Source organism: Lepidochelys kempii, chromosome 18 (genome assembly GCF_965140285.1).
Source record: "Lepidochelys kempii isolate rLepKem1 chromosome 18, rLepKem1.hap1, whole genome shotgun sequence".
In the NCBI taxonomy this organism is placed as follows: domain Eukaryota; kingdom Metazoa; phylum Chordata; order Testudines; family Cheloniidae; genus Lepidochelys; species Lepidochelys kempii.
The window spans coordinates 1,795,569-1,820,248 of NC_136397.1; the positions used below are offsets into that span (position 1 = coordinate 1,795,569).

General features: G+C 49.8%; 1 protein-coding gene across 6 annotated transcripts in view; it reads right to left on the bottom strand.

Moving 5' to 3' along the window:
- Window positions 1-24,680, bottom strand: part of ECE1 (endothelin converting enzyme 1) — a 117,400-nt gene that overhangs the window by 15,634 nt on the left and 77,086 nt on the right. For 5 of the 6 annotated variants that reach the window (XR_012155600.2, XM_073317220.2, XM_073317221.2 and 2 more), the window contains 9 exons: window positions 14,962-15,086; window positions 12,360-12,506; window positions 12,098-12,163; window positions 10,969-11,160; window positions 6,629-6,771; window positions 4,468-4,582; window positions 2,221-2,331; window positions 945-1,043; window positions 174-251 (listed from right to left, as the gene is read on the bottom strand). Coding sequence is in view for 5 of the 6 variants with exons in the window: in XM_073317220.2 (XP_073173321.2) it covers window positions 174-251; window positions 945-1,043; window positions 2,221-2,331; window positions 4,468-4,582; window positions 6,629-6,771; window positions 10,969-11,160; window positions 12,098-12,163; window positions 12,360-12,506; window positions 14,962-15,086 (1,076 nt within the window). In the remaining variant the exon portion in view is untranslated. The remainder of the gene's footprint in view (window positions 1-173; window positions 252-944; window positions 1,044-2,220; window positions 2,332-4,467; window positions 4,583-6,628; window positions 6,772-10,968; window positions 11,161-12,097; window positions 12,164-12,359; window positions 12,507-14,961; window positions 15,087-24,680) is intronic. The other variant, XM_073317222.2, reaches the window with a different exon arrangement.

The following is a 24,680-nucleotide window of genomic DNA, read 5'->3' on the forward strand; positions in this document are numbered from 1 at the left end:
AGGACACATTTTGAATCATGGAGGTTTAATTTTGAGGCTGGTCTATTTGTAAGGGCTACTGTATCAGAATTTCACATGGGGCAGAAGTTTCCCCAGTGGATTCTTACAGTAGGGGGCAAGAGAGGAGCAGTAGAGGAAACTCAGACATGGGAGTGTGTAGCCAGTCAACTCACATCATGGAACACCTTGTCCAGCTCCTTGGGATCCAGGATAAACTTGGGGTAGCCAATCATGTCATAGATTGCATCTGCCTGGGTTGAAGTTGGAAAGAGAGAAGAGTAACTTATAAGGGTTGCACAAGGCTGTTCCTCTGATCTGTGCACATCCTGTGGGTTTGTTCAGGGTAGGTGGGGAAAGAGTCCAGCGTGACCACAGGGCTCTAATTCCAAGGGCTATCATACATGGTAATCTCAAGGTCCTTACTTTCCATCCAGATCTGTGTCACTTCCCACAACTCACTTTTATTGCTGAAAATTATTTGCATCAGATATGCAGGCTCCTGGAACCATGGCCACGGAGAGGGGGGTTTACATGGATGGAAGGGATCCCACAGCATTTTTAACTTTCTTGCATGAATAATCGGTGTCCCCCTCATTTTGAGTCTTTTCTATGTGTCACCTACTGGAGCCTAGCCTTGTTAGGCAGAGAGGTCTACACACGTTTATGGGATCACAAATCTTGGGTTATTGGGATTTACAATTTACGGTGTTTAGACTATCATGGCCCTGGACCCCCGCAGGCTAGCAAGGCAACAGCCAAGGATGGGTAATAAATACTGAAAACAAATTAATGTGAGAGCTCCCCAGCTCTGAGGAGGCAAAAGGAAAATGCCAAGATCTGCTTGAAACCAGTTGGAATCTCATGGTGGAAATGCTAGGGGCTGTACAGAGCTCCCCCAAGGCACAGAGTGAGGGGAGACTGTGCCTTGCTTAAACACCACTAGCCTTCTCCTTGGCAGATTTCCTCGTCTCTTCATCCATCCACTGCAGAGTAGCCAGGCTTTCCTCAAAGGCAGTTTTAATCTCTGTAATCATTTCCTCGGCCTAGACAAAATAAGAGGTCTTGTGTCAGCTGGAAGCCCAAATATTTACCCTGCTCTACAGGATCAAAGACTAAGTAAAAGTCTCTTGAAATAGCTGTGGGGAGATAGAACAACCTCCACCAGACCCAGCTGTAGACAGGATGTGAAGGGCCCAGATGGTTGGGGTGCTGTCCAGAATTCACTCCTAAAAATATGACCTACTTTGAAACTGGTAGATTGCAACAATGAACTAGTGGCTTGGTTCTTGTTTGGGACCCACACGGAGAAGCAAACGCCCCCCACAGCAGAGCTGCTGCTGATGGGAGAATGCCGCTGCAGGAGACAAGAAGGTCAAGCTGGCCCAAGTGCCATTAGGCGCAATGGGGGCTGGTGTACGTGTGTGTTGGGCTCTGCCAAAAGAAGGACAAACGTAGGTCAGAAAAAGAAAGTGGGTTTTGATCATCTAGCCAGGAGGCTGTCAGGATGAGGGGAGTTAAGTAGGTCACTGAGAGCATAAGGGACATTATGGAGGGAGCCTTAAGTCTGCAGCCTCTCCAGCTTTGGTGAGATCTGCTCCTAGAGCATGGCCTGTAGCCCTGCAGCATGTAATGACAATCCGGCATGTCCATTTGGGACAATGTCCTCAGTCTGCTGCACTGGATAGTCTGGGGATGAGATAGATGGTCCCTTTCCAAACAGAAGAACTGCCAGTTCTCCCAAGAAATGGCATGGAGCAGTGGGTAGGGCACAGGATTAGGAGCCAGAGGATCTAGGTTCTGCTCCAGCTCTGCTGCTAACTCACTGTGTGACCTTGGACCAGTCATGTCCCTCTGTACCTCAGTTTCCCCATCTAGGAAATGGCAAGAGCTCCCTGTGAAGTGATATAGAAATACTAGGGATTTCTCTTCTCCCCATTATACAGGTTTGGTGGTGGCAGTCGTTGGCAGCAGTTAGTTACTGGAGCTGTGACTGATTCGGGGCACAACACCAACCCTTTTCCTCCATCCCCAGACACAGATTTTCCAGAGGCATTTATGGGGTCCACACTGTGCTGTTGTTTGAAGCTTTAAACACCATGTTGGGGAGTTTCACTTTCACATGCAAGGTGACTCGAGAGACAGTAAATCCATCTGGCTCTAGAGTCACTCCTCACTGGCCTGTGAGCCAGCCCAGTAATCCAGTAGGAGGTGGGGACGTACTATTTTCTTGCTGTCCTCTGCAAACGTGGCTTTAACAAACATGGCTCCCAGCGCAAAGCCCAGGCTGTTGTCTGTGTCGCTGACGCAGAACTTCCAGCGTGGCAGACAGGTCTGTGGGGGGAGAAGAGCAATGATTAAACCAGTTACTCCTGCAGCCTGCCAGACACAGGTCTTGCAGAGAGGTCTCTAACACAGGGCTGGGAGCAGTGGGTTAAACAGGAGAGGGTGCTTTCAGTGCACCAGCTACGGAGCAGGAGCTGGGGGTCCTGCTTAGCCAAACCAGGGAAGGAGAGGCACAGAAGGGGGGGCTCTGTGTGTGGGGGGGGATTGTGTGGGGACAGAAGGGCACTTGTGCGTGTGTGTGGGGAAAGAATACTGCTTAGCCAAGGCAGGAAGCCAGGCCTGCTGACAGCAATTCTGGGTCCCAGGGCAGAATAGTCAATGGGCCCCCTCGCACACACAAGCCGCGCCTGCGCGGACGGGGTCCACCTGAATTTTGGGTGGTGCCCAGAGAACTGCCAGCTCTGCTGATGGGTGCGCTCTTCCAGCATGGCCAGGGCTCCCACATGCCTGCCCGGTAGGGCTGCCAACGGTCTAATCGCGCAAACCCAAAGACCATTGCCCTGCCCCCTGCCCCTTCCCTTCCCTGAGACCACGCTTCGGCCCACCCCTTCTCTGAGGCCCTGCCCCCAGCTCACTCCATCCCCCTCCCTCCGTCGCTCACTCTCCCCCACCCTCACTCACTTTCACCAGGCTGGGGCAGGGGGTTGGTGTGTGGGCTCTGGAAGGGAGTTGGGTGCAGGAGGGGGTGTGGGGTGCAGGCTCTAGACTGGGTCAGGGAGTGAGGGGGTTGGCGCTTACCTTGGGTGGCTCCCGAAAGCGACTGGCACACCCCTCTGGCAGCAGCTCCCAGGGGGTCCTCCGTGCACTGCTGCCTGCAGGCTCTGCCTCCACAGCTCCCATTGGCCGCGGTTCTCGGCCAATGGGAGCTGCAGCGTCGGCGCTCAGGGCGGGGGCAGCGTGCAGAGACCCCCCCTCCCCAGGGACATCAGCTACTTCTGGGAGCGGTGCGGAGTGAGGGTGGGTAGGAAGCAGGTTTAAATCGCTCGGGACCCTGGGCAATTGCCCCCTTTGTCCCCCACTGTCGGCGGGCCTGCAGGAAGCAGAGGGGATCTCGCCTCCCACTCTCCCTTACTTTAGCCATGAGAGTTTCAGAGAGACACTCCCATCACTCAAGCCTGCTAAGGCCTCTCTTTTGCGCCCCTGAGATGGTCATTTCTATGCCCTGCTGTCCCATTCCTTCCTCCCACCCTCCCACCATGGGACTGGGTGAGTGCCTGCCCCCCAGGACCACATGAGGCCCAGAGACTCCCCCGTCCTGCCATCTCCTTCCCCTCCACGGTGCAGATAAAACCAGCCTCACGCCTTGTCCGAGTGCTTCAGAGGCTGCTCTTATCTCAGCATGATAAGAGCAGTCACCCAGGTGATCCTGGATGGATTTGCAGTTCAGCCAGGCTTGGCCAGACTGCAAAATAACTCCTCCCTCTTCCAGGCATCTGGTCCTAACCGCTTGCCTGGGAAGAAGTCAGGGCTCCAGGGACTGTGAGTGGGCTGGGAAGTCAGTTCACAGGCTGGTTGGAGGAGGGAGCGATCCTGCTTCACTCTTACAGTGGTATTCGGCAGCTCTGTGGTGCAACCTCCCCCACTTCACAAAGAGCTCAGTGCAGTGGGTGGGGACACTATATCTTTGGACAGCTGGATCCATTGTGAAACGACTGAGGTGGCCTCCGCCAGTCTTTAGTGAGGAGGCAGAGGCAAGGCAAGTGACTGCATGGGGCCAGGCACCCCACCCAAACTCTGCAACTCTTGGGCCAGCACTCTCTACAGCCAGCAGCAGGGAACTGCCCTGTGCCAGGCCTTCCCACAGCGGGGAAGAAATGGAGGAATTTCTGCCCTTTCCTCCATGCAAACAGCTTGCGGCCCGGCCAAATTAGAAGGGCAGCCCCATGTAAACGGAAAGCCCATGTCTCCTCCTACGTATGGATGAAGCTGTGGAGCACCTCCATCACCGTGGGAAGTGGGAGCCCTTTGGAGCGACCTGCTAGGCTGAAGGAGAGCAGCCTGGAAGATTTTAAGCTAGGAGGCACGGTGATTTGGGGGTGGGGACAGAAGACTGTCTTGGGTAGTGACGCATGTTTTGTTATGTAGTTTCTCTCCCATCTCCCCCTTGTTCCCCCACAGACTCGCCTTCTTGGTCCCATACATGACTTCCATGAACTTCTCCTCTGCATCCTGGAAACGCTGGTCCAGGAAGGAGCTGGTTTTTCTCACCAGGTTCCAGATCATGTAGCTGTTCAGAAGGCTTCAATGGAAGAGAGAATAAAAAGATTTTCTACAAAACATGGAAGTTACCAACTATTCTATGGAGTCAAGCCCCCCCGACCTTTGTTGTTCTGCTCTACAAGGGGGTCAGCCATTTGGTCCCTGTGACAGGGTGCTGGGAATCAGCCACTGACCCACTAGCTCTCTGGTCACTGTTTAATCAGTCAGGCCCACTGCGAGGGCCTGATTAAGGAGAGGAGTTCCCCATTACCAGATCAGACTGGGGGAGAGAAGCTAATGAGCTAATTAGCCCATGAACAAGGAGACTGGATAAAAAACACAGGAAGGAAGTGCAAGGAGAGGAGAAGCAGAAGAAATAGCGGCTAGCAGGGCCTGACCAAGGGGAGTTCTCTGGAAGGAGGGACCAGTTCCCCGCCCCCAGCTTCTGGAGAAGGGGTTAGAAAGTTGAGATATGGTGTATAAAAGTGTTGAGATACTGCTTTGTATGGATGGAGGAATTAAAACACTGCAAATAAACTACACAGGGGTGTTTGCGAGGAAGAAGGTCTTTGCATCGGCAGTCAGATGTTTGGCTGCATGTGTGTTCTCTCTGTGTGCCATTCCACCTCTGCGCAGACAGATTCTGTGACCTTGCACGCAGACAGAGAGAGCTGGACATCTGCCCACAGCCTGGCTTTTGCTAACTTTGCTTTATATCAGCAAAGCTTGCCCACTACTTTAGTTCAGGCCTCATACCAGACCTCTTAAACAAGGGCTTATGTCTTAGGCTCTCTTTCTACTACAGCAAAAGAAAGAGGGTGGGAGCACTCGATGCCCTGGCACAGTATCTGGTGCCCTAAGGGGGGATTCTGCTCTTACTTACAGTGTCCCAAAGTGTCCCAAAACCTTTCCGGCCCCCCTCCCACAAACATGGCCTCCTGATGCAAACGGCACAGAACACTGGTAGCACTGTGCACGGCTGCACTTGGACTCCTGGGTTCCAAGGCCACCTCTGGCTGGCCAAGGCCTGGTCTACACTACCAAGTTAGGTCGACTCAGCTATGTGAAAAATCCACACCCATGAGCGACATAGTTAAGCCGACCCAAATCCTGGTGTAAACAGTGCTAGGCCAACAGAAGAGGTGAATTACTCATGCCAGTTGGAGAACCCCTGCTGCTGCTGTAGGTAGCGTCTACACTGAAGCACTACAGCGGTGTAGCTGTGTCACTGTAGCATTTCAAGTGTGGATAAACCCAGCATCCCTGAGGGAGTGGCTAGGGTATGGCATGATACTTAAGGCTGTGTCATAGAATCATAGAACATCAGGGTTGGAAGGGACCTTGGGAGGTCATCTAGTCCAAGCCCCTGCCCCAATATTTGCCCCAGATCCCTAAATGGCCCCCTCAAGGGTTGAACTCACAACCCTGGGTTTAGCAGGCCAATGCTCAAACCACTGAGCTCTCCCTACCACTTATGTCAGCAAAACTTAAGTCACTCAGGGGGATGAATATTCCACCCCCACCGAGAGACATACATTATGCCGGCATAGCACTAGTGTTCACATTGCTATGTCAGCAGGAGAGCTTCTCCTGCCAACATAGCTACTGCTGCTCGTTGGGGGTGGATTAATTATGTCGATAGGAGAGCTCTCTCCCGTCGGCACCGAGCAGCTACACGGGAGACCTGAGAGCAGTGTAACTCTGCCACTGTAAACTCTCTAGTGTAGACACAGCCTAAGGCTACAGGAGAGCCTCTCCTGATGACATAGCTTCTGCAGCTTGCGGAGGGTTTTTTTTAATGCCAACGGGAAAGAGCTCCCTGTTGGCATACAGCCTCTTCACAGACACGCTGCAGCTGTATTCGTACAGCTGGGCTGCTGCAGCACCGTATGCATAGACATACCCCGAATGGCACCTTGCTCCGTAAGCCCCCTCTGATGTGGGAGAGATGTGATTGGTGGAGAGGTTATTGCCATCTCTTGCAGGGTATAACAGTATCGTACCCTAAGTGTTTCTTGGTATGTGGACTGGATCCTGCACGATGTTTCCTATACCTGCATTGCCATTCAGAGGTAAGAGCTCTCACCATCTGTCCGTGGCTTGGATGAGGCTGGAGACCTGCTCCAAGTACTCTTTGGCATAGACCACCACTGGCTCGGATTCATTGAGTTCCACCGGGTAGAACACAGTGGTGAGGAAAGGCATCCAATTGATAGCTGGCGCCAGGTTCTGGAAGAGAGGCAGAGGTAAAGAACTATATATTGCCCACCCAATGAGACACAGCGCACAGGAGGCAGGGCTAAGTTACCTGGACAGACTGTTAGCCCAAGGGCCAGTCTGCAGGGCAGCTATGATCCCTGGCTATATGTGTCCTTTAAATACACCTTCACTCCAAAGGCATGAATTAAAGCACGTGTTTTACCTTTAGCTTCACTGATGTGTGTCTGAAGCCAGGCGTGTGAGGGAGGAAACAGCTGTTGTGTCAGGTCAACCATGGATGGATCTTATTTTGAGAACATGTCTTGCAGTTGGGGTCAGATGGACTAGGCTGCTCCAGGGTCTTTAGCTATGGTCCGAGGACTCCTCCAAGAGGAACCTGAACTGGTAGGCAGTTTCAGTGAGGAATAGACCATAGCTCGCTGCCACTGCATGCAAGATAGATGTTTTTATAACGGATTGCTGTTGTTCTAAATTACTGATGACTTAAATTGGTCCTGTATGTCCAGGATCAGCCAGCTGCCTTCCCTTTTTATGCAGAGATGCAAGCTATTATCCCTCAAGAGTGAGGAAAACACGTCCCCCTCAATCTAATGTCAGACTGGAGAGAGGTTACCAGTGGAGTTCCTCAGGGATTGGTTTTGGGACCAATCTTATTTAATCTTTTTATTACTGACCTCGGCAAAAGTGGGAGTGTGCTAATAAAATCTGCGGATGATACAAAGCTGGGAGGTATTGCTAATTTAGAGAAGGACCGGGATATCATACAGGAGGATCTGGATGACTTTGTAAACTGGAGTAATAGTAATAGGATGAAATTTAATAGTGAGAAGTGTAAGGTCATGCATTTAGGGATTAATAACAAGAATTTTAGTTATAAGCTGGGGATGCATCAATTAGAAGTAACAGAGGAGGAGAAGGACCTTGATGTATTGGTTGACCACAGGATGACTATGAGCCATCAATGTGATATGGCTGTGAAAAAAGCTAATCCGGTCTTGGGATGCATCAGGCGAGGTATTTCCAGTAGAGATAAGGAGGTGTTAGTACTGTTATACAAGGCACTGGTGAGACCTCACCTGGAATACTGTGTGCAGTTCTGGTCTCCCATGTTTAAGAAGGATGAATTCAAACTGCAACAGGTACAGAGAAGGGCTACTCGGATGATCCGAGGAATGGAAAACCTGTCTTATGAAAGGAGACTCAAGGAGCTTGGCTTGTTTAGCCTAACCCAAAGAAGGTTGAGGGAAGATATGATTGCTCTCTATAAATATATCAGAGGGATAAATACCGGAGAGGGAGAGGAATTATTTAAGCTCCGTACCAATGTGGACACAAGAACAAATGGATATAAACTGGCCATTGGGAAGTTTAGACTTGAAATTTGATGAAGGTTTCTAACCATCAGAGGAGTGAAGTTCTGGAATAGCCCTTCCAAGCGGTGCAGTGGGGGCAAAAGACCTATCTGGCTTCAAGATTAAACTCGATAAGTTTATGGAGGAGATAGTATGATGGGATAACATGATGTTGGCAATTAATTGATCTTTAACTATTCATGGTAAATAGGCCCAATGGCCTGTGATGGGATGTTAGATGGGGTGGGATCTGAGTTTCTACAGAGAATTCTTTCCTGGGTATCTGGCTGGTGAATCTTGCCCACAAGCTCAGGGTTCAGCTGATTGCCATATTTGGGGTCGGGAAGGAATTTTCCTTCAGGGCAGATTGGAAGAGGCCCTGGAGGTTTTTAGCCTTCCTCTGTAGCATGGGGCACGGGTCACTTGCTGGAGGATTCTCTGCTCCTTGACGTCTTTAAACCATGATTTGAGGACTTCAATAGCTCAGACATAGGTGAGAGGTTTATTACAGGAGTGGGTGGGTGAGATTCTGTGGCCTGCCTTGTGCAGGAGGTCAGACTAGATGATCATAATGGTCCCTTCTGACCTTAATATCTATGAATCTATAATGGGTTAATCAGAATTTGCAGTTGAGTTCCCTTGACAACTCCTGCTTCTAGAGGTTGAAGGGGACAGAATTATTTCCTGTCTTGACCTCTCAAAGGAAAAAAAAAAAGATGTAATAAATCCAGAATGGTGCAAATGGAGTGCTCAAAGTGGAAAGTGGAGTAAACTTATTCCCACTCCTCTAGGAATAACAACAATTGTAATGATGCCCCCAGCTGCACCATTAGTAGGGATTGAACCAGGGACCTCTTAATCTCAGCAATCAAGCCTCTACAACTTGAGTTAAAGGAGCATCTCTTTTAGCTCAACAGCAGACACATAAACTTTTAGAGTGGATGAGCCCCTGGCGGGGACAGAGTCACACTGTGTTAGTGAGGGCTGCAGAGCTCCTACACTCCTCTGTAGCATTTTTTGTCTGTTGATCTCAAAACATTTATAAAGGAAGGTCAGTATTATTATCTCACTTGTACAGATGGTGACACTGAGGCACAAAGGTCATGCAATGGGTCATTGACCACACTGGGAATGGAACTCAGGTCTCCTGTCTCCTTGGTCTCTGGGCCTCACTGTCTCTCAGAGCAGCTTGTGGCTGCTGGAGGAATCCCAACACCCTCACTTTTATGTACCCAGCTGTTAGTAACAAAAGCTTGAAACCAAATCTTGTATGTCGGTATACTTCTACTTCCCAGCAGATGCTGGCAGAGAGAAATAACATCTGCAAATGGGGATACTGACCTGTGAGGCTGCAAAGTGCTAGACAGTAATCCCACCTAGCTCCTAGCTCCCTTGGCATGGGAGAGGTATGAAACCTGTAGTTTTACTGGAGAAGAGTGCCACGCCCAGCTTGGTGCATTCACTGTGTTGATACACAGCGTCTCATCAGGCTTTCAGGCGAAGGATTCAGGGACCCAGCAAATACCAGCCACCAAGAAGTTAGTCTTGGGATGCCATGGAGATGTTGATCGTCCAGCAGCACCCGATTATCACAGGTGATCCTTGTCACACGTGCGCAAAACTGTGCAAACAGCTGCCTCTCAACTGAACCAGTGGCAGATGGCTGGGTTAACGGCAGAAAAAGCGCAAGGCAAGAGGCTATGTGTAAACAGTGTGCAATGCTGGCAGCATGTCACCAGGTCACCTGCTGCAGATCAGAGGAAAAATATGCCCACAGAGCAAGAGAGTCAAAGATGGAGTCCTTCATCAGCCCAGAATAGCCAGACTGCAGCACATTCCAGCTACGGCTCCTACCCCACCCCCAGCACACTCCAGTACTGGGGACTGCATAGGGCCAGTCTCCTAGCCCTTCACCATCAGGGAACCTGCCACTTTGAAGACTTCAAACACAGGGGTGATTTGAGTGGAGTGCTGGTAAGAGACTACAGGTCTGGTCCTCTAGGCAGCAAGCTCAGATTCATTCTCCAAAGAGAGAATTCTACCAGGCGAAGTTTAGGCCTAGAGGAGCAGGAGCAAGGTAACAGCAGGCTCTCCAGAGTCATGGGGGTTTGATATATTTAGCCAGGCCCTCAGCATGGAGAGGCTTTGAGAGAAAACTCTTGCTGTTCACGCAGTAAAGCAGAGATCAGTTAGTTAGATCTTGATGGGGCAGCAGGGGTCGGGAGCAGCAGTCTGCTGGGCAATAGATCACAGCACCCTGGCCCAACATTTCAAACACAGGTGCCTACGGTTAGGTTTCCAAGTTCAACCTGAGCTTCCAGAACATGTTGCTTGGTTCCCAGAAGGGCTCAGTGCTTTTTTGTGAATTGAGGTGGGTTTTTTTTTTTTTTAAACTTTCTCAGCCTTGGGCATGAGCTGGGTCAGTGAGACCAGTGTGCTGACACCAGAGTCTCTGAAAAGTCTCAGATCCAGGGTTATGGGCTGACACCAGAGCATTGCTAGGCATGGGAAGGCAAGGAGGTGGTGGGCCTAGCAGTCACATTTGCTTCTGGACATAGACGGGTTCACACGAACATGATCTATAGGTTGGTTTCTGAACCATTATAGAAGAGAAGCTGTTAGTGTGGTTCCCGGCTTGCACGGTGCATGTTCTGCAGTGTTTCTCGCCCCAGCACAGTAGGAACACTTTGGTATTGGCAAAGCGTATCCCATTGCCAATGGCAGGCTACCAGCATCAAGATCTAAATGTAGCTGGCCCCCCCCATTCCCCAGCGAAGCCCTTCCACCTCCACTACTGCCAAGGACCTGCCTCTGCCTCTCACACAGAGCGCGTGTGTGCCGCTGCGGCCTTCACCTTGAGCTCTCCGGCTGTCACTCTGTGGTAGATCACTTCCTCATCCCTACGCTTCTCCTGAGGGATGGTGATGTTGGCTAGTGCTGTCTCAAAGTCCAAGATCTGCTGCATCTGCTGCCGGGTGGCCTCCTCATCTGCCCCTCCCAGGAGCATGCCCAGCTGCACCATGTAATTCAGGTACCCAGTAAGTACCTAGACGCCCGGGAGAAGAAGATAAGGTGATTGGCCCTGCTGTTAGTTGCTGCTCCTGGCTGGGAATGAGAAATGAGGGAAAGGCCTGAATTCATTCCCCAGGGCTCAGCCTGAAACCAGTCACCTGTAGCAGCCCTGCTAGGACAGAGACAACAGGCCAGCTGGGTACTGAGCAATGGAGAGACTCTCTTCCCTGCCTATGTTTAATCTATTATCCACACCAGGCTAGAAATAAACCCTCCCTGCATAACTCCTGTCCCATCCCCCAGTTCCAGCTCCCGTTGAGATGACTCTTCTGGCTCAGAGGGCTACTTTTTGTCTCCTCCACAATGCATAGCTGCTAGCTTGTTTTCCTCTCCCTTTTAATTTAAGATCCACTAGTTCATGAGGATGGAGCATGGAGGTAGAGCAGCAGCCACAGTTAGGGAAGTTATATGGCTGAGCAGTGAGGTCAGCAGTTAGAATCCCATCTCCTCTAAAATGCCAGCATTGTGTCCCATCTTGCCCCTGGAGCTGGCCACCCTCCACCCATGGGGAAGGATGGGTCACTGATGGTGGCTCCTGGGCTGAGAGTGAAGGTGAATAATATGCACAAATTTCAGAGTAGCAGCCGTGTTAGTCTGTATCCGCAAAAAGAACAGGAGGACTTGTGGCACCTTAGAGACTAACCAATTTATTACAGCATAAGCTTTCGTGAGCTACAGCTCACTTGATTGGATGCATTCAGTGGAAATGAAGTGAGCTGTAGCTCATGAAAGCTTATGCTCAAATAAATTGGTTAGTCTCTAAGGTGCCACTGGTCCTCCCTTTCAATATGCACAAAGACTTTCTGGTGCTCAAACAGATGTATCTTGCAGAGCATAGGTGTTAAGTAGTCCTTAACTGCTATACTGAGTCCATGCTTCAAGGAAGACCATGAGAGGAGATGGACGCTTACCTTCTCGTTCTCCGTTTTGTTCAGGTAATAATCTCTGGAAGGTAACCCGAGTCCTGACTGGTCTACCTGAAAAATAAACAGAGCAGGAGTGAACAGGTGCACAGCATGGAGAAAGAGAAGAGTGTGGCTAAGGTACGAGCAAAACCCCTGTAGCCAAGTGACTTGGCTCTCACTACAGGGGGGCACTATTTCACCCCAGAGAAACAAGACCATGCAAAGTGAGGAAAGGACCCTCTCTCAGGAATGAGGCTGTTGCACTCACCTGGATGACGTTGCTGTTGGAGTTCTTGGAGTCAGCACTCACGTAGATGGAGAAGAAGGGTGAGGTGTGGTAGTGTGCCGTAACCTCCTGCAGGGTCTCGTTGAAGTTATCTTTGTCCCAGGGGCCCGTGATATTCCAGCCACCAAGCTGGGAAAGGAGAATCCCAGACAGATGGGTGAGACAGGGCCCTAGATGTGCAGAGGAGGGGTCTTGTTTCCTGTGAAGGAGATGGTGCAAGGGACTGGTTGCACCACCTAGAGCTGAGCAAAGAAAGGAGACAAACTCTTGGGAGCATGGATCGAACACTGACTGTCAACTGGATTTTTAGTGGCCAGATTGCTGCTTTCTGCCTTGAGGAGTCTATAGCCTGACTCCTCTCCTGCTCCTGCCTTCCTATTCAAAGCAGCAGGTCTTGAAAAATGAACAAAGGTACAGTCTACATTTCTCCAAAGATGGGACATACTGAGGCAGTGCTTAAAGTGCTGTGGTCACGGACATGCGAAAACAATTCTGAATAGCCAGCAGTTGCTGAGGGGTGCACGATGTCAGTAATGCCTGGGGACCCCTCCCTCTGATTAAATGCTTCCCTCCTTGCCTGCCTCCCAAGGAAGAGCAGCCAATCACAGCTGATTGAACCATGTTGAGCTCTTCCCTGCTCCCTCAACAGCTGACATTTGTTCTCATGGACGAGGATGGGGGTGCAAAAAGAGCCCAGCAGCTCAGGGCAGCTCCCCGCTTCTACCTCCATCCCTCCTGTGAACAACAGACTGGCTCCTCTGCTCCTGGCCCCCAAACTGCACCCAGCCTGGGAAGGGGCAAAGGGGGTGAAGAGCTGCTGGGGGAGCTGAGGTGAGGCTGTAGGGGACAACTGATGTAGAGGCAGAACTGATGGTGGGTCTGGAGGAGGCAGAATGGCTGTGGGGGCTGCAGAGCACAGGGTTGATTTGGGGCAAGGGGATGGGCAGATATTGATGATTGACCCCCTGGGTTTTTCAGACCACTTTAAGCACGGCAATCAGGTAGCCAGGGTCCAAAGTTTTTCTTGACTCTCAGTAGTTATGCAGGGTGAGATTTTCCAAAGCACTCTGCGTTGGCCATCAATGGTAGACCTCCCTTTCACTTTAATGGGAACAGAGATAGAACAGTGCTGCTGCGTTTGAAAATCCACACTTGGGCATAGATGTTCTCAGAATCATATTATCTATTGAATTTAGAAGCCAACATTGTCACGTGGAAGGTTAATAAAGAAGCTGGATCTTGATTTAATGTAGCTCCTACCGAAAAGTGACATTCTGGGCATTTTTTACTGCCTCCTGCTTGCTCCACCACATAAGTTTGTCTCAGAGCAATGCTGATCTCACTGAGGTTTCAGATACTAACATTTAACTAGAAGAGAGTTTGCTAGATCAAGCCAGTGGGAGAAACATTTTCAAGCTTCCAAAGGGAGTTTTACAAAGCATATAAAGTACTGGCAAGTGACCTTTGAGCTAGTGGAAGGGAAGTTTGGGATGTTAAGGTGTACTGATTGGAAACTGGCAGTAATCTTTTGGTATTTGGTTAAATACAGAGTAACTTGGCATTTGTTTGATGGGCTGCCTTAGTGCCTTAGGCCATTTGGTCTTCATTGCATATTCGCCATCCAGTAATGGAAGCTTCATGGAGAGACCAGACCTCATTCAATCTCAGTTGCACAGCTGGCTTCTGGAGGCTCTGAAAGCAAGAGTGGAAGAACTACCGCACAGTGTGTATTGGACCCCATCCACATGAACAAGGTTTAGAGCTTTATTTGTACCCCTGGCCTGTGGGAGGTGCTGGAGCAGGAAGAGCTAGGCAACTAGGCAGGTAAGAGCAGCCTTTTCTTTCTAATTAGTGAAAGACACTCGCTCCCCTGCCCTGCCAGCTTTATGGATCGATGCCATCCGCAGACCACTCAGTACGGCACCCACTTCAGTTTTGCCAGGAAGAGTCCATGTCCTAGGTGGATACATGTCCTGTTGGACAGTGTCCTGAGGAGAAAGGTGGGGATGAGTCTCCCTCTTCAGACCCATTGCTGACTTGAACACTGAAGGTACTGGGTGAGATTTTCAAAGGCACAAATGGCAGCTAGGTGTCTAACTCCCACGGCCAGTCAATGCGGGATAGGCACCTAAGTGCCTTTGAAAATCTCCCTCACCATTTGCACCCTTGCATGGCTCAGCCTACCTGCTGTAACATCTACCAAAGCCATGGAAGATGCAAATATCCTGAACTGAGGTTACTCTAGGGTAGCCCTTTAGGAGGTGATCTCCCCGAGGGTGGAATGGCCCACATAGGCCATCTGGACACTAGGAGTAGTCCATGCCCATGATACAGAGAGGTAAGACAGACATTCCTGTTCCAGGCCATTTACCCTGTACTGCACAATTATTAGAGATGCAAACCGACTGTCTTGCAGTTTACAACCAGAATGGGACTTAACATGGAGATTCTGGCAGAGAGAGTGTCTGGGAGCCGCGGTGGGAACCTGCAGCGATGCCAGTCCCAGCCATCAGTGCTGTGGGAACTGGTGTATGAATGGTGGAACCCCCAGCCTCTTCAGACACTTTGAGTGGAGAGGGATTACCTTCTCAATCAGCTCCATCAGTGGTTTGGCCTTCAGCTCCTCGATCTTGGTCTCGTTCATGCAGGACTGGTAATAGCGCTGGGCCTTGCGCTCGGCCTCGCTGGACACGTTTGATGTGGTGTTTTCTGTAAGACAAGCCAGGTATGGGGCTAGGAAGACTCCATCTGAGCCAGAGGAGGGATGCCGATGATTCCCGGTCACCCCAAGCATTGCTGTTTAGGAGGGACAGCCTGTACTTGGTAAGAAAAGCAGTGCTTAACTAGTAATGAAAGAGGAGCCGGGGCTCAAGCAATTTTTTTACATTCATAAGTGATCCAGCAAGCCCAGAGATGCTGGGGCTCTGAACTGCCAGGCCCAGAGGTTAGGGTTGCCAACTTTCTAATCACACAAAGCCGACCCCCTGCCCTGCCCCTTCTCCAAGACCCTGCTCCCCCATCCATACCCCCCCCCATCACTCGCTCTCTCCCACCCTCACTCACTTTCACTGGGATGGGGGTTGCAGTGCGGGGAGAGGGGAGGTGAGGGCTCCAGCTGGGGGTGTGGAATCTGGAGTGGGGTTGAGGATGGGGGGTTTGGGGTGCAGGAAGTTGGGGTGCGGGAGGGGGGTGAGGGCTCTGGGATGGGGCTGGAGATGAGGGGCTTGGGTTGCAGGAGGGGGCTCAGGGCTGGGGCAGGGCGTTGGGGTGCGGGAGAGGGTGCAGGGTCCCGGGAAGCGGCCACCAGGTCCCTGCAGCCCCTATGTGCATGTGCAGCCAGGGAGGCTCCGCGTGCTGCCCTCGTGCCCACATGCGCCGCCCCCTCAGTTCCCATTGGTCACAGTTCCTGGCCAATGGGAGCTGTGGAGCTGGCACTGGGGCGGGGGCAGTGCGTGGAGCCTCCCTGGGCACTCATGCACATAGGGGCCGTAAGGACCTGGCGGCCACTTCCGGGAGCTGTGTGGAGCTAGGGCAGGCAGGGAACCTGCCTTAGCCCCGGGCAAACCATTGCGCAGCGACTGGACTTTTAACTGCCTGGTCATCAGTGCCGACTGGAGCCGCCAGGTTCCCTTTTCAGCCAGGTGTTCTGGTCAAAAACCGGATGCCTGGCAACCCTACCAGAGAGGTGCCAGGACTATGTACTGCCAGGGGCAGAGGTGCCAGGGCTGTGAACTGCCAGGCCCACAGCTGCCAGGACTCAGCCCTGAACAAATTAAGCCCAGAAGAAAGGTAGCATCCCCACACTGTGTCTCTCTGAAGAGCTCTCCCAGATCAATGAAAGTATTTCCCTCTCCCTCAATATCCCCATTTATAGCTTTCAAGTGCTGGCAGGGCCACAGTTCTCCAGGAAGGCTCTCTGTTTTCCAAAGGTCATCTCTGATTTGGAGTCCCCAATCTTCCACCTCCTCCAGCTTCAGAGACTGATCCTTGAGAAACAATCCCCCATTGCTCCCATAGGCCTTGCCTACACTGAGCGTTTTTGAAGTCCCTCCACTCCCTTGCTCTAGCCCCAGTGGGAAACCCCCACTGCCTTATAATGATCATTCTGGGGGGAAACACCACGGGGGTAGATACTCAGGACTGCCAGCCAAAGTAACAGACCTCCTCTGCAGCCGGCAGTCCTATATGCTGTCCTCAGCAGTCCCTCCTGCTGAGAGTCACAGGGACTGGAGCAGCCAGATTAAACAACAGAGATTATTCCAATAACCCAGGATGAGAGGGAAACTGCTCCCATAAGCCTGTTCTCATCTCGGTTTCTAGGCAGCTAGTCACATACACAGCTGAAGCCCATACACTGCTGGGTGCAATTGTTTCCCTTATGGAACTCAGCATCCAGAGACGAGGAAGAGGTGGGGCAGCGAAGAGGATGCTAGCCAGACAATAGGGCAGATGTAATCAAGTCAGGGAGTCCCCATCATTCAGCGGCTGGGCTTGGCACACATGCATCCCACATGCAACCCCAGCAGTACTTCCGGTGACTCCCTGGCCTGTAGACAGCAGTCTGCTAGGTGAGCCTCCCCTGCAAACACCAGTAGGGGCTGGGCTAAGGCCTGTATCAGCTGGAAGGTGCTTTTTGCATAACAGAGAGTGAGCAAGATGCTGCTTGTAAAGGGAGCAGCAAGAAATAGTTTAGAAGGCCCTTCTGGATGGTAACCTGCTGGCTCCGACAGAAGGGAGGGCAGAAGGACACCTGACACTGAAGTCACCACTTGTCTACTGGAGATGGAGATGCCCAGTGTTCAAATCTCTTAAAAGGCCCCCTCACTAGACTCATCCATAGAAAAGGCAATGTAGATGGCAATATCTTACACAGAAATAATACTGGGGTGACTTCCTACTCAATTACCTCTACGCTGGGCCCCAGCTCCAGATCTATCTAAACATGGCACTGCGGGCTGTTCTGGCATGATCCACCATGAGCTACGCAGCTGCACTGAAGAGGAACTCAAGTGTGATGTCCCCCTGAGAACTCCTATCAGCGTCAGAGGGGAGAACAGGTGACCTGTGATGGAAACCTGCTTGACTGGAGAGGGTGGGAGGAAAGCACTCTGACTGAGCAATGGGGAGTCACTTGGAAGGGTTCTCTGGCTCCAGGGGTGAAAGCCGCTCCCAATCGTGCTCTCCCTGGCGGAAGAGAGCACGGGAAAGTGGATTTCCCCAGCCTGTGCTAACCCTGCTACTCAGCACAGCAGGCAACGGTGTGAATCATGGATGTGCCGACGTGCGTTAAGCAATAGCTGCATCGGAACCTGCTTACACTTAACACAAGCCTGGCCCGCACTGAAGAAGGCCTTCGTCCGCTGGAGCTGGAAGAACAGGAGGCATGTGGCAGGTCTACAGAGGTGTGGGGCAGAGGGAGTTATCAAAGCTGTGACAGTGACAGATCTCTCCCTGAGGGCTGAGAAGGAAGTCAGGGAGACAGTAGCCGAACACTTGCACATCTGTGTGCTACAAAAACCAAACACAACCCACTTGTGTGAGCTGGAGAAAGCCAGAATCTGGGAAAGGCTCTCAGAGCCCAGGGAACGAAGTGCCTCCATTGCCATGGGAACCGTTCCCCAGCACCAGGCCCACGCCAGCTCCTTTGCCTGGGAAGTGGCAGTTGAGGGAGCAAAAGCTCCATGCAGGAGCCCTTTGTTGTGTTGTTTCATCTGCTACTGGAGATGCACCAGGGCATTTGAAGTTCAGCAATTCCAACCTGCCAAAATGGGGTGCTCATTTGTGTCTCCGGCTGCCTGGTCCCGCCTCCACACACTGCAGTGGCGGGGCTCGCCCTTTGGAGAAGCCAGACCAGGAAAGCAAAACAAAAGGCCTTTCCCAGAAGCCCTTGAAAGTTCTGCAGATGGGCTGGCTCCCGTTGCTGAACTGACTGTAAGCGCGCTGTGTTCCTGGGGCTAGGTTTCTTGTTAGCTCTCATTTATTTGCATAATAAGATCCCCAAGTCTGCAAGCAGCTCCCTGAAAGACAGATAATAAACTCTCCTTCAGGCCAGAGCAAGATACTTAGGACAGGCCTTAAAAAGGAAGCCATAAAAGGGTAGGTCTGCTCTGAGCAGCCATCCACTAGTCAAAGAGACATGCACCCACACACTTTCTCTCAGATTTAGGACCTACAGTCTGGGCAGCTTTATAACCAATTGGAATCCACCAGGGAACATCCTTTGAATAATCCAACCTCTCAACTATGAAAGATTTTAAAATTAAATGGACAAAGCACTAGAACACACCCTACAGGGAACAATTTTGCAGTGGTCTTTCTGGACTGGATGGATGGCATGGCCCAATAGATGTTTGCTGTTTCTAGCTTCTACAATCTGTTAAGGTTCCCTCCCTAGAACTCCACCACTCTGTCAACCTAAATCCGACATCTGGGGGAAAAAAAACGCACAGGCAGGTCCTACTGAATACAGGACTGCAGCCTGCAAAGCAGTGATGCTGTCCACTATGATCTCTACATCCTTTTCAAACATCAGAACTTGAGATCCTACTGCAATGCTGTGGCAAAAAGCACTAATAGAATCCTTGCCTGTATCAACAACCCAGTGAGTCAGAGCTGGGAGGTAATTTTACCTCTCTATACAGCATTTGTGAGACCAATAATTGAATGCTGCATCCAGTTCTGGTGTCTACGTTTTAAAAAGGATATTGAAAAGTTGGGAGAGGATATAGAGCAGAACCACAAAAATGATTAGAAAGCTGGATACAATGCCTTACAGGGAGAGATGGAAGGAGCTCCATCTGTTTAGCTTATCAAAAAGAAGTGACTAGGTATGAACAGCTTCACAAGAAGAAAACACCAGCAACGAAGGGCTTTTTAATCTAGCGGAGAAAGGCAGAACAAGAACAAATGACTGTAAATTAAATCCAGACATATTCAAATAAGAAATAAGGCACACACATTTAACAAGAAGGGTGATTAACCACTAGAACCAACTCCCAAGGGGAGTGGTGGATTCTCCAATTTAAATCTGCAAATCAAGACTGGATCCATTCTGGGAGATGCTTTAGTCAAACCCAAATTATTACTCATTACAGGGGCAACTGAGTGGAATTCTCTGGCTTGTGTGATGCAGGAAGTCAGACTAGCTGATCTAATGGTCCCTTCTGGCCTGAAATCTATGAAAATAACTCCACTGGCCATAGTGCAGGCAGCCCACAAGAAAGGCTGATGTAAGACAGAGTCCATTTAGCTTCAAATTCTTTTAGAAATTGCCTCACACCCACCCTTCCTAAGGTAGGACAGACAATCAGCAATGAGGACAGTTAGGGGTGGGGGAGAAAATGTATCAAAAAGGATATGAACAACGGAGAATGTAAATGATTTAAATGCCCCCCAGCCCTCCTTTCAGGCAAAGAGGAGATTTTTTGTGTTGTAATTAAGTGAAGCATTTAGTTTAAGAACTAATCTAGAAAATAAAGATAGTGAGAACAAGAAGGCTGTAGAGCAATACTGTCAAGGTTCCTTCCCCACTCTGAACTCTAGGGTACAGATGTGGGGACCTCCATGAAGGACCCCCTGAGCTTATTCTTACCAGCTTAGGTTAAAACTTCCCCAAGGTACAAACTTTTACCTTTTGTCCTTGGACCTTATGCTGCCACCACCAAAGTGTTACACAAAGAACAGGGAAAGAGCCCACTTGGAGACGTCTTTCCCTGCAAAATCCCCCAAGCCCTACACCCCCTTTCCTAGGGAAGGCTTGATAAAAATCCTCACCAATTTGTATAGGTGAACACAGACCCAAACCCTTGGATCTTAAGAACAATGAAAAAGCAATCAGGTTCTTAACAGAAGAATTTTAATTAAAGACAAGGTAAAAGAATCACCTCTGTAATCAGGATGGTAAATACCTTACAGGGTAATCAGATTCAAAACACAGAGAAGCCCTCTAGGCAAAACCTTAAGTTACAAAAAGACACAAAAACAGGAATATATATTCCATTCAGCACAGCTTATTTACCAGCCATTTAAACAAAACAGAAATCTAATGCAATCTAACTAGATTACTTACTAAGTTCTAAGACTCCATTCCTTTTCTGTTCCCGGCAAAAGCATCACACATGGACAGACCCTCCCCCCCAGATTTTAAAGTATCTTGTCTCCTCACTGGTCATTTTGGTCAGGTGCCAGTGAGGTTATTTTAGTTTCTTAACCCTTTACAGGTAAAAGGACTTTGCCTCTGGCCAGGAGGGATTTTATAGCACTGTATACAGAAAGGTGGTTACCCTTCCCTTTATATTTATGACAAATATAAATAAGAATAATGATTAACAACTATAATAACAGAATCCTCACCCTGTAAGGCTATGTTTACTTGCAATATATGATTCAATCACTAGATGGCTCTGTGTGATGCAAAATGTTTCAAACAGGGAGCAAAAGGCAGTGGTAAATAACAGAGATCAAGCTGGAACCCATTAATAAATGCATCCCATCTAAGATGAATTGTGGCTACATTCTATATATTCTTAGGGCTCTATCCAGCAGAGAAGAACTCACATCGCTTTGTGCATGCCACAGCCTGTAACAGTCATGGAATCAGTGGGTTTGTATGTATGGATACAACAAAAATAAAACCAAATAGAATAAACTGCTGTGGATTACTGGAACTCTGTGGGAATGGAGTAACCCCTTGCTCCTACCTTCCCCCTTTCCGAAGGAGTTGCCTTCCGCAACCTAGCTAAACTTTGAGATGCTCGTTTGAGCTGTGCAGCACCTGCCCCCTGTAGGCACCAGGCATGGCTAGTAGCCTCAGCTGGGATGGATTTCTTAGTGGCTAATCCCAGTGACAGAAGACTGACAATTAGGTTCCCAAGCTAGCTCTGCCTTCCTGCTGCCTATTCTGAACTGGTTTCCTTGCTACCTAAAATTTACCCTCAAGCCACCCCGATGGTCCCAGTCATAACAGTTTGTGATCTGGGGGGCATTTCTTGCCAAGCCCGCAGAAGCTATGGAACATAGACTGTGTAGGTCTAGAGCAGCAGTTTTGGGACAGCAATGGGAGTCTTGTCTCCAGCACATGTGTTTGTTATTAGCACTGACGGTTTCATTTAACATTAGCAGGTTGGATTTCTCCGATGGCTGCAACCGCCCTGAAATGTTATAACTAATGTTTTGCTCTGTTGTGTAACTGAATTTTGTTTTAAATTAGAGATCTGCAGTGATTACACAAACCCCAGATGCTACCTGGAACCTGCCTGCATGTTTTTACTATCTCAGGTCCCTTTAAATTAAAAAAACAATCCTATGCAGAACTGCTCTGCTTGATGCTATATCCCTTTTCAGTCCACTTGGTATGTGGCATATCCACTGTGACCCTGACACTAAGTGCAAAATGTACCATGCAGTCTGCAATGGATCAGAGACGAGAGGAACACAGACCTGTACCACATCTCTCCAATGAAGCAAGAACTTCCTCACTATCCTCCTACAGATAATTATCGTCAGAACCAGCCTGGTTCTTTGAGTCAATAGCATTGATAAGGACCCATTTGTTTGCTCAAAGTCTGCACAAACACTGCCCTGAGGGCTGCAGCTGTACAGATGCAATTTTCCCACTTCTCCTTTCACATGCTGAGAGCATGCAGAGATCAGCATGGATCTATGATAAAGCCCATGGAAGCCATCAGCACCCAGCTGCAGGTAGCTCTCTTGTGTCTGGTTGAAAGTCACTTCCCTGTTTTTCTTTGGCAGCCTTACTCTTAGCACAACCCCTTGGCTCAGAAAGCTGCACCTGGCAAGGAGGCGTTGTACAGATTAGAAATCAACAGCAAAGTCATGGGCAGTCACAAAGGCTTGACTTTCTCTGCTGGTGGGACCTTTAAGCCAGCTCAGGTTCATGCCAGGTAGAGCCACATTATGTGGATACATGCCACCAAAAGCCAGCACTCCATATCCCCCAGCCCCAATAGGGCTTGGCTGCAAATGTAACCTCATGATTGGTTAGACATTAGGAAAAACTGTCAGGGTGATTAAGCACTGGAATAAATTGCCCAGGGAGGTTCTGGAATCTGGAGATTTTTAAGAGCAGGCTGGACAAACACCTGTCAGGGATGGTCTAGATAATACTTAGTCCTGCCATGAGGCAGGGCACTGGACCAGATGACCTCTCAAGGTCACTTCCAGTTCTACAATTCTATGATGGGAGCCTAGAATGGGGGCTATTCTTTGGGACAGATGCCAGCTTTGCTGTCACCAGGGGCAACAGAGATGAACCTCTTCTCTCCTTGAGCCAATTGTACTGCCTCAGCAGGGACATGTGTTTCTTGCATATAGTCACTGTGGTTTGCACTCATTAACCCAGTGGTTCTCAACCAGGGATACACGTATCCCTGGGGTACGCAGAACCCTTCCAGGGGGTACATAAACTCAACTAGATATCTGCCTAGTTTTACAACAGGATACGTAAAAACCACTAGGGAAGTCAGGAAAAACTAAAATGTCATACAGACAATGACTTGTTTATACTGCTCTATGTACTATACACTGAAATATAGGTATAATATTTATACTCCAATTGATTTCTTTGATAATTATATGGTAAAAATGAGAAAGTCAGCAATTTTTCAGTAATAGTGTACTAAGACACTTTTATATTTTATGTCTGATTTTTAAACAAGTAGTTTTTAAGTGAGGTGAAACTTGGGATATGCAAGACAAAGCAGACTCCTGAAAGGGGTACAATAGACTGGAAAGGTTAAGAGCCACTGCATTAACCCACCCATTAAATCACGGGGCTGGCTAGACTAAGCTTGTGCAGCTCACCGCTGAGATTTTGTGCTTGTTTAGTCGTTTATTATAACATCCCCTGTCCGCACCTAACCTTCCTCTCTGCATTTCCCTTAGGAATTCCCCATCTCCCTCTCACTGCAAGTTATCCCTATCCTTGGGCAAGAAGTTTTCATCATAGAAAGAGGGGGATGCTGCAAAGCCCACTCTGTTCCAGAATCAGAGAAATGAGGGCTACAGGGAAGCATGAATTACTCTTTCCTGTCCACTACCCACTTTATTAACGGGGTCAAGATTCTGCTCTTGGTCAAACTGGCTAGCGAGTCACTCTGGGGAAGCTTGCAGGGAGTTTTAGAGCAGGAGGAGAGAACATTTGAGCAAGACCACTTCTGGGTTTGCTGCTGCAAGTGATAAAAGTTCCTCTACTATAATGTGGACCTTGTGACCATGTCTGCAGGATCCATGCTAGGCTGGAGGTCCCAGGAGGAAGGCAGAGTTATCATTCTCAGTCTGCAGAGACATGTAAGAGAGGCCCTTTCCCCAGCCAAAAACCTGGCAGCAATTCTCCTCCATTCTCCAAGCCACCTCTGTGGACTGGTGGAGCGAGTGAGGCTGTTGCAAAAAGGGCTGTAGGACAGGAGTAACTCCCAACTGAGCACAGGAGAACCTCTACTCCTGACACCGACAGCACCTTCTCTGCAGGAGATGTGCTGGGGCAAGCCAAAGTAGGGTGCAGGTGGCCAGAGAAAAGGGGAGACGGCCAGAGTGGATTTGTGCCCTGTCGTTCTATGCTCCTACAAAGAAAGCTGCATGTGGTATTGAAGTAGCAGCACAAGTTGGGGCAGCCCCAGGGCCACATGACCTGTCCCCAAATCCTGTATAGGGGAGACACAAGCAGCCTCCCCTCTGAACCTGCACCAGCATCAGCCATAGTGAGCACTGGGCATTAGCCTGAAGAGACTCTAGTTTTATATGCTGGGAGTTCAATCCAAGATACCTGACTACGGGAGAGGGATAGCTCAGTGGTTTGAGCATTGGCCTGTTAAACCCAGGGTTGTGAGCTCAATCCTTGAGGGGGCCATTTGGGATTTGGGGCAAAAATTGGGGATTGGTCCTGCTTTGAGCAGGGGGTTGGACTAGATGACCTCCTGAGGTGCCTTCCAACCCTGGTATTCTAGTGATTCTAATGACTAGCCTGTGCTGGGGGCAGGTCCTGTCTCAGACTAGCTCAATAAACAAAACACGGTTTGATATTAGGGTTTGCAAATAATGATTGAGGGAGGGATAGTCCAGAGTTAGTGATTTTCCTAGATGTCCAAGGAGCAAGTGTCTCAGCCATGAGGGCCCTGCAGCCATTGCTACCTTCTCAGCTACCCCAGCAAAACTGAGTCTGTATCACTGTGTAGTAAAGTTGCCTGCTAGAGCTGAATGTGGGACCTGAAGTGGGGCAGAACCGCAGCTGTGTCTCAGAACTGCAGGCCTCACACCCCACCTACGTGCCCACATGAAAATGGGTTT